The sequence below is a fragment of the Strongylocentrotus purpuratus genome, unplaced genomic scaffold (assembly GCF_000002235.5).
Source record: "Strongylocentrotus purpuratus isolate Spur 01 unplaced genomic scaffold, Spur_5.0 spur5_scaffold_17, whole genome shotgun sequence".
NCBI classification, from domain to species: domain Eukaryota; kingdom Metazoa; phylum Echinodermata; class Echinoidea; order Camarodonta; family Strongylocentrotidae; genus Strongylocentrotus; species Strongylocentrotus purpuratus.
In genome coordinates, this window is record NW_022145602.1 from 20,606,967 (window position 1) to 20,619,336 (window position 12,370).

General features: G+C 38.9%; 1 protein-coding gene across 1 annotated transcript in view; it reads left to right on the forward strand.

Moving 5' to 3' along the window:
• Window positions 1-1,185: 1,185 nt before the first annotated feature.
• Window positions 1,186-12,370, forward strand: part of LOC583473 (sodium/glucose cotransporter 4) — a 35,400-nt gene continuing 24,215 nt past the window's right edge. Inside the window, exons 1-5 of the mRNA XM_030987894.1 lie at window positions 1,186-1,570; window positions 4,382-4,453; window positions 10,678-10,782; window positions 11,503-11,667; window positions 12,029-12,215. Of these exons, the coding sequence (XP_030843754.1) occupies window positions 1,454-1,570; window positions 4,382-4,453; window positions 10,678-10,782; window positions 11,503-11,667; window positions 12,029-12,215 (646 nt within the window). The 5' untranslated portion in view covers window positions 1,186-1,453. The remainder of the gene's footprint in view (window positions 1,571-4,381; window positions 4,454-10,677; window positions 10,783-11,502; window positions 11,668-12,028; window positions 12,216-12,370) is intronic.

Sequence of the window (12,370 nt, forward strand, 5' to 3'; positions counted from 1 at the left end):
CCTCTGACATTTTTTCCTCTGACATTTTTACCTCTGACATTTTTACCTCTGACATTTTTACCTCTGACATTTTTTCCTCTGACATTTTTACCTCTGACATTTTTACCTCTGACATTTTTTCCTCTGACATTTTTTCCTCTGACATTTTTTCCTCTGACATTTTTACCTCTGACATTTTTACCTCTGACATTTTTACCTCTGACATTTTTACCTCTGACATTTTTTCCTCTGACATTTTTACCTCTGACATTTTTTCCTCTGACATTTTTACCTCTGACATTTTTACCTCTGACATTTTTACCTCTGACATTTTTTCCTCTGACATTTTTACCTCTGACATTTTTACCTCTGACATTTTTTCCTCTGACATTTTTTCCTCTGACATTTTTTCCTCTGACATTTTTACCTCTGACATTTTTACCTCTGACATTTTTACCTCTGACATTTTTTCCTCTGACATTTTTTCCTCTGACATTTTTACCTCTGACATTTTTACACCGAGCCCAGGTGTCACATGCACATTCACCTTTTTACATAATAGCAGTGAAGGGATGTTCCTTTGTCTATACCTGAGGAACTGTATATTTTGTCCGCTTTCTTTGTCGTCATATTCATATTAGGGACTTTTAGATTTGCGTGGACTGATACGTGTGACGTCCATTCAAGGCAGTGCATTAACAGGACGTCGATCGTAACAATCTCCATTGTCTTCGTGCGAATCTAAAAGTCCCCAGTGTCTGTGTATATGCCCGTGGACGAGTCACGCGTCGATGCATCCCGGCCCCGCCCCCAGCCCGGCAGTGCGCCCAAGCAGCGGCCAGCCAGGGCATGTGAGTTAAATTCTCACCTCCCTGGGCCAGCGCTACCTAAATACCTGGTCCACAGAGCACGAAGCTCATCTCAGGCGCTATTGCTATCTCACAAGTTACGAAAATACGACTCGACTATCTCCTGATCAAACTTAAGAACCAGACTCCCGGCCCCCACTCAGTGTTATTTAGGGTACGCATATGCGTGTTCCAACCGACCCCCCCCCCCCCTTTTCAGCAAAAGTCCGGTGTGTAGAGTCAATACGGCCCGACCTTTTTCTTTTGTATACGAGCTTTTTTCAGCGCCCCCCCCCCCTCTTTTTCAGCAAAAGTCCGGTGTGTAAAGTCAATACGGGTTGACCTTTTTCTTTTGTTACGAAAAGGACATTTTAGCAACACGCATGGGGTCCGTCCGTTCTCGGAGTGGGTGGGCGCGGCCGGGACCAGACTACGCGCGTAAATAGTCAAATTTGACTGAATACCCAAACTACAACCACCAACAAGCAACAGAAGTTGTTAGGTCAATCAGGGAGTATAGCAGGTCCATATAGTATCTACGCCCGGTACTCGTACGGGAATTATTGGCGAGGACTAGTACTGCAGCTGGCCGCCCATCCAGCAGGCAGCCAACAGGTTGATGAACTATGGAAGGAGATGAAGTATTCGTGTCACCCATGATGGATGGAAAACAAGGACTCGTTGCTGTGGATGTCGTGGTGTTGGTGGTATACTTTGTGCTTGTTCTTGCTGTTGGTTTGGGAGTGAGTATCAATTTATTCTGCTTTTATTTATTGTTATGTTATGTAGGCGAATTAAGTTTTAAAAGCGCTGGTATGACCATATTGCCTTGCTCGTGTGGAGTACTAGAAAATGGTATCTTTATATGGGCCTGGCGGAGCCGGGAGCTACGTACGTTAACGCGCGTTGTTGCATATGCCGTATTGTTGCGTGCCTCAACGAATTGGGTATCTGGAGAGATCATATTTCATTTCATACAATTGTGGGTGATGCATATATTTTTAGTAAAATGAATCGGCAAAGTGAGTCATGAGGACATAGCCTACTCCACAACAGTTTTATTAGTTTAGTTAGTGAAATTTGATGCTACAAAATGTAATTTAAAAAGGATATATAGGGTATAGAACTTGAAGTCTACCAGTAGTACAGTACCTCGATCTATTCTAGATCTGTTTGGTATTTTTGTTTGTTTTATGTGTTGAAAGAATGAAAATCACTCCCACCGGTGAGATTGTCACTAAATATCTCTGAAACTTCCTGCTATCATCTAATGTATGTATGGATCAAATGAATGTTTCTGTCAAATGCCAACTTCCAGCAGCCTCCCCCCCCCCATCACCCCCATTACCCCCCCCCCCCAATTATCCCCCCAATCATCCCCCCATCATCCCCCATCACCCCCCATCACCCCCCCCCCCCATCATCCCCCCATCATCCCCCCATCATACCCCCCATATCACCCCCATCATCCCCCATCCCCCATCATCCCCCATCATCCCCCCATCATCCTGATTATCCCCCCTGCCCACATCCCCTGGGTCATCCCATCTAGCTTTTAACATTGTTCAATGTCCGTCCGTTTTTTACCCCTCCCTCATTTTGACTCCTCCCTCTTTTTGACTCCTCCCTCTAACATCAATTTTTAAAAAACATTTTAGTGTCAGTGGTGATATTTCTTAATGTCATTAATTGCTTTCATTGGAATTGATTGTCATGACCTTTGTGACTGATCCTCGAAGATGCTAGAGGCTGGTTGACTCATAATATGTGGGGTCAGATATTGTATCAATATTCGATTCCAGCTGCATTTAAAGAACAATTATTACTTAATTTCTTAATTATTTTTTTTACCTCTGATAATTTTACCTCTGCATGACATTTGACCTCTGATATTTGATGATTTGATCACTGAAATTTTAACCTGTAACATTTCGACCTCTGATTTTTTTACCTTCGTCATTTTTACCTTTGACATTTTCACCTTTGATATTTTTACCACTGATATTTGTATGCCTCCACCCACTGAAAGGGGTGCCAGAGGCATTATGTTCTTATTAAAGCGATATCTCAAGAACCACTTGAGATATCAAATTTGAATTTGATGATAGTGTGTTTCACTGTATGAAGATAATCTGATTGGATTTTGGGTTAGTGGGTCAAAGGTCATAGAGGTCAATTTCTGAATTTCCAGCTATAAGCCTCCTTATATCGCACATACTCTAGAACCATTAGAAATATGAGGCTCAAACTTGGTGATAATATTACTATAGGAAAGTGATAACATTACCATAGGAAGACGATATGATCAGATATTAGATTAGTGGGTCAAGGTCATAGAGGTCAACTTCCAAATTTCCAGCTATAAGCCTCCTTATATCGCACATACTCTAGAACCATTAGAAATATGAGGCTCAAACTTGGTGATAATATTACTATAGGAAAGTGATAACATTACCATAGGAAGACGATATGATCAGATATTAGATTAGTGGGTCAAAGGTCATAGAGGTCAACTTCCAAATTTCCAGCTATAAGCCTCCTTATATCGCACATACTCTAGAACCATTAGAAATATGAGGCTCAAACTTGGTGATAATATTACTATAGGAAAGTGATAACATTACCATAGGAAGACGATATGATCAGATATCAGGTTAGTGGGCCAAGGTCACAGAGGTCAATGTCTGAAATTCTAGATATTCGCAATATCTTAAGAACCACTAGAGATATGAGGCTCAAACTTGCCATAGGAAGATGATCTGATCAGATTTTGGGTAATAGGTCAAACGTCAAAGGTTACAGATGTTTAGATCAATACACCAGTTTACGGATCCATCAGTGCGCATGCGCAGACATGGGCGCCATTTTAATTGACGAGTAAACAAAGCCAATGACCTAGAGGTCAGTGGTATTTATGCATAAATTAAGATTGCGCCCATGCAAATGATGATGTGCGCGGACAACACAGCGCGCAGGCAGTGATTTCATCATAATTTGCATGGGCGCAGTCTTAATTTACGCATGACCTCTAGGTCATTGGCTTTGTTTACTCGTCAATTAAAATGGCGCCCCTAACTGTAAACTGGTGCATTGATAATCTGAATTACATGTATGTGCATTTTATTGTAAAACAGTAATAATTATTGAATTTTGTGAATCACAAAGATGTTACACTCACTTTGAATGTTATCATTCCAAGTGCCAATATGCTGAGAACAGCAATCGTTTACCCTTTTATCCCAATAATGGAGTTTACAGATAGCACATGGTACAAATGACCCCAAATATGTGCGTACCTCCGTTCCCGGAATGGGGACTGGAAGACCTCTATTCTACACTCCAGAAAAATAAATGATAGTAAAATTGCACCCTACCCATAAATATGCAAACAAATGAGTGCTTGCGTTAAATCTCATTTTACTTGTTTTGCATATTTTGAGTAGAAAAATATTTATTAATGTGACTCTCTAATAACACTTTTGAGTAGGGAATTTTGAATCTATTGTTTGTTTGTCATAAAACATTGATTTGTATTTCTTGTCCATGTTATCTAGTCGATGTGTCGATCCAATCGTGGTAGCACTGAGGGATATTTCTTAGCTGGCGGAGCAATGCTATGGTTTCCTGTGAGTATATGTACTTTAGTCTCTTCTGCCTGTAGCTCAAGTTCAAGTTCATTTCTATCAATACTTTCATTATAAAATAGAAATATACAATGGTTGCAACATACAAATGATATTGATATATTGCATGAAAATAAAACAGAAGAAAAAAGAAGAAGTTACACACAAACAGTAAAAAAAAAAAAAAGGGAATATATTTGGAGACAAGACAGGAAGGCCTGCCCTATGGGCAGGGGCGTCGCTAGACCTTTTTCACTAGGGGGGGGGGTGTAGAGGCCACCAATTACCAACAAATACATTAATGCCAATGTACCAATGTCTGCAAATTTAACCCTATGGACCCAGGGCCAAGTCAAGTATTAAATTTCTTACAAACTATAAACCCACGCTTGCGCACATGGTCATTTTCATTTACCTCATAAATATCTGCTTAATCTTCTTCAAGACTAGTCAGCATCGTACATGTAGCTATATCACAATGGGCAACTATGCGGTGTAGCGTGATCGGTAAGAGCGCTGCGGTTGTAGACAAATCTCCCAGGTCAGAAGCTTGATAGGGTGACTTTCGAACCCTTTTGTTTACATTGATTTTTAATGATTCAAGTACTATAAATCTCTCTCGAAGTTGTCACAGCCGATAAAAAGTCAAAATTTGTCGGGAAAAAAAATTTGCCGGCCATGCAACCGACCGACATTATACATCTCACTGAGTTCAAACTTCTGCATCAATTTAGTAAACAAGGATCGAGCGAGAATGCCTACACAGCTGACCAGACACAGCATTGAGCAACATGTCTATGCGTATCTTGACTCCCTCGACGAGATGACTTCACCCAACAACCCCGCCCTATTTCTCTCTCTTACTTACTCTCACCCCTCCTCTCTCTTACTCTCACTCCTCCTCTCTCAGGCTCTTACCCCCCTCTCTCTCCTCTCTCTCATCCCCCGTTTCTTTTGTTTCATTTTCTCTTTTTTTCCTTTTTGTTTCCTTTTCTCCTTTTCTTTTTTTTCCTCTTTTCTTTCCTTTCCTTTCCTCTCCTTTTTTTCCTTTCCTTTCCTTTTTTTTTTTTTCCTTTCCTTTTTTTTTTCCTTTCCTTTCCTTTTTTTTCCTTTCCTTTTCTTTTTTTTGTCTCCTTTCTCTTTCTTTTTTTCTCTTCTCTTTCTTTTCTTTTTCTTTCTTTTCCTTTCCTTCTTTTTCTTTTTTTTTTCTTTCCCTCTCATTTTTTCCCTCCCCCTTTTATCATTTTTCCAGATGGCAGTGCAGTTTTACAGACAAAATCCTGATAGGTGGGGGAGGTGCTTATGGGTAAAGGACTGTCTTCACTGATTATATCCAAATAACTATGTACATGTACATCATTCAAAATATTACATATTCAAATTATTACTTATTCAATAGAAAAAGACGGAAAAGAAAAGGACAAAGCATAATGAGACTTGATTAATATGTACCCATTCCCCTACCTGACATGGTGTTGTAAAGTCTGTTAAAACCAAACAAAGTAAGACTTAGTTATGTGAAATGTAAGCATGTGACTACTGACTGAATTAAAAGACTACAGACCTGTACCACATAATTTGAAGATTATGGAAAGGGTTGAAAACCAAGAGAGGAATACTACATATGGCAGGGCTTAAAGGTAAAGACCAGTTATGGTCATGCGATTGCATTGTGAAAGAAACGTTGTGGAATCGATCAGAAAAGGTTGATCATCTAGCATCTAGCATCTGCAAGGTTCTGGAATCGTCACAATAATAAGTAATTTGGCCCATTCTTCGTAAAGTTACAAGCACTATACACAGAAAGATGTATATGGGACTACCCTATATCTCTCACAGACCATGAGAGAAATAAATTTACCAAATATATGAATTAGTAGGCGGTTTCGCGGCAAATTTTTTATCATCATGTATTAGTCAAAACATATTCTTTCACAGTCATGATTGGTAATGAGAGCTTCCATTTCATTTTTTGAAATTGGGGCGTTTCCAATACTGGTCTTTACCTTTAAAGGGATAGTTGAGTTCTGTTTTCAGACCGCAAAGTGCATCGTTATTGCTCTTATTCTTATCTATGACATTCCTAGTGTCCTTTTAGAACCTAAAATTGCTATGAAGGTTTAGACCCCAAAATGTGTGAAATTTAGCCAATACGATCATACCAACTCAGCTCAACTTTTGCAAAAATATGGTGACCGTTAATTATTTAATCAAAAATAACAATACATGGGCCGGCTGGTTGTGCGTAATATAACCAACACGAAAATGCCTACAAAAAAGCCAACATCAGCATTGGCTGAAATATGGCGTAAAAGGGGCTATTTCGTTTTTTCGACGGCTTTTTCAAATGATCCAATATTTGTGGTGGTACACAAGTATTAGAAGTCATTATATCTATGGATATTTCAGCCGTCTCTGAACTGATTTTGATCAAACAAAGATGATTTTGTCATTAAAATTGTATGTTCTTTCAAATTTGACACTCAGTTTTTCATTATCTCACTAAAAATTATTTTGTGTAGCGCACTTTGCAACAGAACTCAACTATCCCTATAAACAAAATATCCTGATAGAAATGGTTAAACGAAGAAAGGAAAAATACTTTGGTCATGCACATAGACATCAGACTCAGAGTCTCTTGAAAGATTTATTGGAAGAAAAAGTAGAAGCTACCAGACCAAGAACCAACTGGGAAGGGAACATTAAAGGTAATACAAAGTTTTGGTATGGGGCCATGAATTTGGTTCGAATGAACATATCGGAAGCATATGCGATCCTACAATATAAAGTGATCGTTGTCGCGGTTGAAATCGAGTCTAAAGTTATGAAATTGTAAATAATAAACTCTTTATGTTGTATAGCTCCCTCTCAAGGTCAAAATATTAATTAAGCCATAAAACATTGTTTCTTGACTTAAATCAACCGATTGGCTATTCCCATTTGGAAATTATATATTACAACTACATATTCTGAGATTTTTATGGTCGCAGCTACCATAGTATGGCCGTAAGCGCTATTTGAAATTTATCAAAATTTACCGGGAGCACCGGTAAATTTCAATATTCAATTTTTCTCGAAAGCAGAAGTGTTTTAGGAGCTGAATTTTCTAGTGCTTATAATACATCCACGTGGGATTCCAAATATATAAAAATTGTGAAGAATCACTATCCAGCTAATTTTCAAAATTTCCCTAAACTTTGTATTACCTTTAAGACATGGAGTGGAATATGACACTGCAAGAGTGTACTACAGTAGATAAAATGGAGATGTGTTTGAAAATGTTGCAATCAACCTCCGAGCTTAGCAGAAGATACCTTGATAAAGTGTTATATAGTAGTTGTATCACTCCCCACTTCTCTCAGTCATTCACCTTTCATTCACCTTTCTCCCACCTGCTCCATGACAAAACATAACCCCATTATCCCATTACTTTTTATTATAAATAATTGACCATTAATGACCATTTAGATTCAAGGATCGAACCACATTCCAATAACTATGACTTATAGGCCCAAACCCCAGTCACTTACACTCTCCATAGCCATGACAACCCTGACCATTGACCAATGATAAGCATGAATAAGTCTCCCCTCCCAACATTGTTTCTCTCCCCAAACTTTCCTGAATGTAAAGTTGGATAATGATGGGGACTTTGGTTTCAGCCATCACACGCTGAACACGGGTTTTGAGATAGACTAGCTACAGGCATAGGGAGAGATAATATTGTGTATCTCGGATTCTAGAGTCGTCTACTAGAGAGTCATTGTGTTATGTACTTAAAGATAAAGTTGAGTTCTGGTCATGCGATTGCATTGTGAAAGAAACGTTGTAGAATCGACCAGAAAAGGTTGATCATCTAGCATATAAGAATTTGTGTGTATTGCAAGGTTCTGGAATCATCAAAATGATAGGAAATTTTGCCAAGTCTTGGTAAAGTTACAAACACTGTACACAGAAAGATGGGACTACACAAACACATGGCGTAAAAAGCTGGCCCCCCCCCCCCCGATTTTTACGATGTTACATGCATATTTAGAATATGAAGGCATTTGAAGAGCCATGCTTTTCAGGGAACATGTCTTATCTGATGTTCTTCCACACTTGCATAATAAGAATGAGTAACGCTCACAAAATACTTTTCACCTCTTCCCAGAACTCAACCTTCTCTTTAAGCAAGAAGATTGAATAAATGCTGCTGAAACTGTAAACAAGCTCCTCGCCTACAATCACCTATCCCTACACGACAAAAGATCGAGGCGATCCTGTCTCACAACAAAACTTGTATCTCTATCTCATCAAAACATGTACAGTTCTAATTGACTTTATAGTTATATTGTCAGACTTTCTGCCTATAGAGTGAACGTTTTAGTCTTTGTCTGAAATACCATGAAACCGGCTTTCCTTATAATGTTTAGGGTAATGTGAAGTACGGTTTGTTTCTCTCTTTATCTCTGGTTTAACAATGTCCATGTGAACATCCTGTAGAATATGACTATATCAAGTCGGAATAGAAAACACTTCCATGAGGGCAATCAAACCAAAACAGGGCATGAACCCTGAAAGATTGGTTTGGTTTTGTTAAATATTGATCACAGATGCCGATAATCATCAATAATACCATACAGAAAATGTTAATTTGCAGGATTAGGGTTTCTACCAACCTCAACAATTTGTAAAGTCTATCTATCTATCTGTATGTCCTATAGCTTGGACGCCATTGGGGCAACAATGAAATGGCCTTTGAGACACAGGTTCTCCATAACGTTCTGTCTTCAGCTGTCCTAGCTGCTTTTTGCTCAGTTTTCATAGCATTGAACTACCCTGTACTATTTTTTTCTCCCCTTTTCACAATCGGTTTATTTAGCCCCCTACTATTTACCTAACCCAGGCTAAGGAAACCCATGCTGTTTTCACTCGAATAACTAACCCTGGATTATATCTGATTGGACCCGGCATTTCCGCCTTTACCGGTTATCAGCGTTCTCCTTCGCCCCAGACTATTTTGACTTCTAATCTCACTCGAAGGCCTGTATTGCAAATGCACAGGCACATACATGTGTCATAACATTATTATCTTGAATACATTTTCAGTACAGCCCTGAGAGAATTCTTGATTGGTAGACTGTTTTGAAAGCCCATTTTTTGGTACCCATGTTGCAAAACATATTTGGGATGATATAGCTGAGTATAGCTAGACTCATAATGAATATTTTGCAAATGAAACAGTATGATTGCTCCAGCCCCAGCCCCAGCCCCAGCTTTTCACCTTCCCAGCCAAAATGCCAGTGCAAAGCTGAACCCTTTTCCTAAAAAGCGTGTGAACCCCTTCTAATGTTTTATTTCCATATGAAAATGTAAAGATCAATCATCAAAATTTCACTGCTTGAAAAATTCAGTACAATCCAAACGATCTGCTTTTAGGTAGGTTTAATAGCAAAATATAGTGACTTAAAAAGGTGCGTCCGGCTTCCCAAGTGCCAATTGCACATTTATTGAAAATCGTAATTTATCACAATGTGGTAAATGTAGAAGCAGATCATTCGGATATAGAGCTGGTAAGTGCATCTCGATGAGGCTTAATGTTAGCTAAACTTAAATTCAGATACCCTGGTTTAATACCAGGACATGTAGAAAAATAGAAGTTGTATTTAATAGACACCTCTATCTATTATTCAAATTTGCGCTCCAGATGTTTCTTTGTGCATGCAACGTTCATTTTGCCGAGCTACCTTACTATTTATTTTCATGAAGATTGAATACAAATTTGAAGTCAGATCAAGCGAAATAGTCTTTTAGAAGAAAATTCAGATATATATAAACTAATTAAACTTGAGTTCTGGTTAAAAAAAAGAAAATTAATTCTCACAGAATCAAACAAAACTTACACTGAATGTTCAAGATTACAAATAAATGTCGTGTGCCAAACAATTTTGGAAGAAAATGTATGCTGGCTGAGTAATGAGCATAGAAAGATGAGGAAATCAAGGTAGGTAGCCCGAAACTTTTTGTGTAGTCCCATATACATCTTTCTGTGTACAGTGCTTGTTACTTTACCAAGACTGGGCCAAATTTATTAAGATTTTGATGACTCCAGAACCTTGCATGTACACCAATACTTACATGCTACATGATCAACTTTTTTTGATCCATTCCACACTTTTTCTTTTACAATGCAATCGCATTACCAGAACTCACCTTTACCTTTAACTTCTTTTTTGTGGATACAGGTAGGAGCTTCCTTGTTTGCAAGTAACATCGGGAGTGAGCACTTCATAGGACTTGCAGGGTCAGGAGCATCATCAGGTCTGGGTGTGGGAGCCTTTGAGCTCAATGTAAGTCTCTCTCTAGTATACAGTAGGCTTGCGGGTGCACCATGTGAGAGAGAGAGAGAGGATTGAGGAGTCCTGAAAAAGGACTCTGACTCAGTAATCTTTCTTCGGGGTGTGTAGTCCTGAAAAGGACTGTTTGTTATCTTTCTTAGCTTATAGTTCTAAGGAGAACTATAGCGCTTGGAGAGGATGAGTGGTTCAACGTTTCGAACAGGTTGACTATCCGTCGTAAGGAGTGGAGAATAGCTGGCGTATAACTTACGATTACTCAATGTGTATAATAAAGAAAATAGCCATATTTGTATAGCACTTAAAAGTATGTTTGTATTCGCTTTCATCATAATTATTCTCACCCCATCATTTTAAATCATAGAATTCCACTGTTCCAGGTATTAGTTTTGTAGGTTGATTTTATACATTCTAGCTATAAAACATACATTGTATTTTCAAGTGATTTGTACCCTTAACCAAAACAGTGCGACAGGGAAAAAATTAATGAAAACATTTCGGGGGCTACTTTTCAAACTTGCTTGCATGAAAATAACACTCTTTAATTTGTTTTGCATTGAACTCTATGCAAATTTTTTGGGCTCTTTTTTTACTGTCGGGGGCTCTTATGGGCATTTCGGGGGCTAATTTGCCCCGATCCCCCGTGTATTTTTTCCCTGCAGTGTGATATTAATACACCACCCATGACGTTTAATCATTGTTGTTTTGTTGCAGGCCCTTATCTTGCTTCAAGTGATGGGATGGATCTTTCTACCAGTGTACCTTGCTTGTGGTATCTATACCATGCCTGAGTATCTGCAGAAGAGGTTTGGAGGCAGGAGGATCAGAATGTACATTGCTGTTGTCTCACTTATCTTATACATCTTCACCAAGATATCGGTAAGAACACTGTCTTCCATTGCTGTGCTTTCAGCTTCAATGTTCATTCCTCTTCACTAAGATAGCACCAATAATAATAATGATAATAATAGTTCGTCCTTATATAGCGCATTGAGAGGGCCTGAGTGATAGCTCAGTCGGTAGAGCAGTGGTCTCGTTATCCGGTGACCCGGGTTCGAAACCAAGTGATGCGCTAGTGCCCTTTGGTAAGGCATTAATCCTCATTACCAGACCCCTAGGAGTGGACCTTAAGCCGTCGGTCTTCTGGTTGCTTACTAACAAGCGTTTATTGCTTTCTTAGCTGCCAGGTAAAATAACCACCGCTATCACTATCACAAATGTGTTATTCTTGTGTCTTTAGGTTGATCTGTACTCTGGAGCTTTGTTCATCCAGCAAGCCCTCGGATGGAACCTCTATGTGGCCATCTTCTCTCTACTTGCTATCACAGCATTGTATACAGTGACAGGGGGGCTGGCTGCTGTCATCTTTACAGATACTTTACAGGCTATGGTCATGTTGATAGGGGCACTGTGGCTTTGTATTAAGAGTAAGTACAGACCTCTGCAGGCTGGTGCTTTTAATAGAGACCTTTTGGCTTTTATGTTTGGAGTAAATAATAATAATAATCTTTTATAGTCCACTCCAAAATTTATTAAGTTAAACCAAAAACGGAAATTCTTTTTGCCCAATTGATCGTGAGCC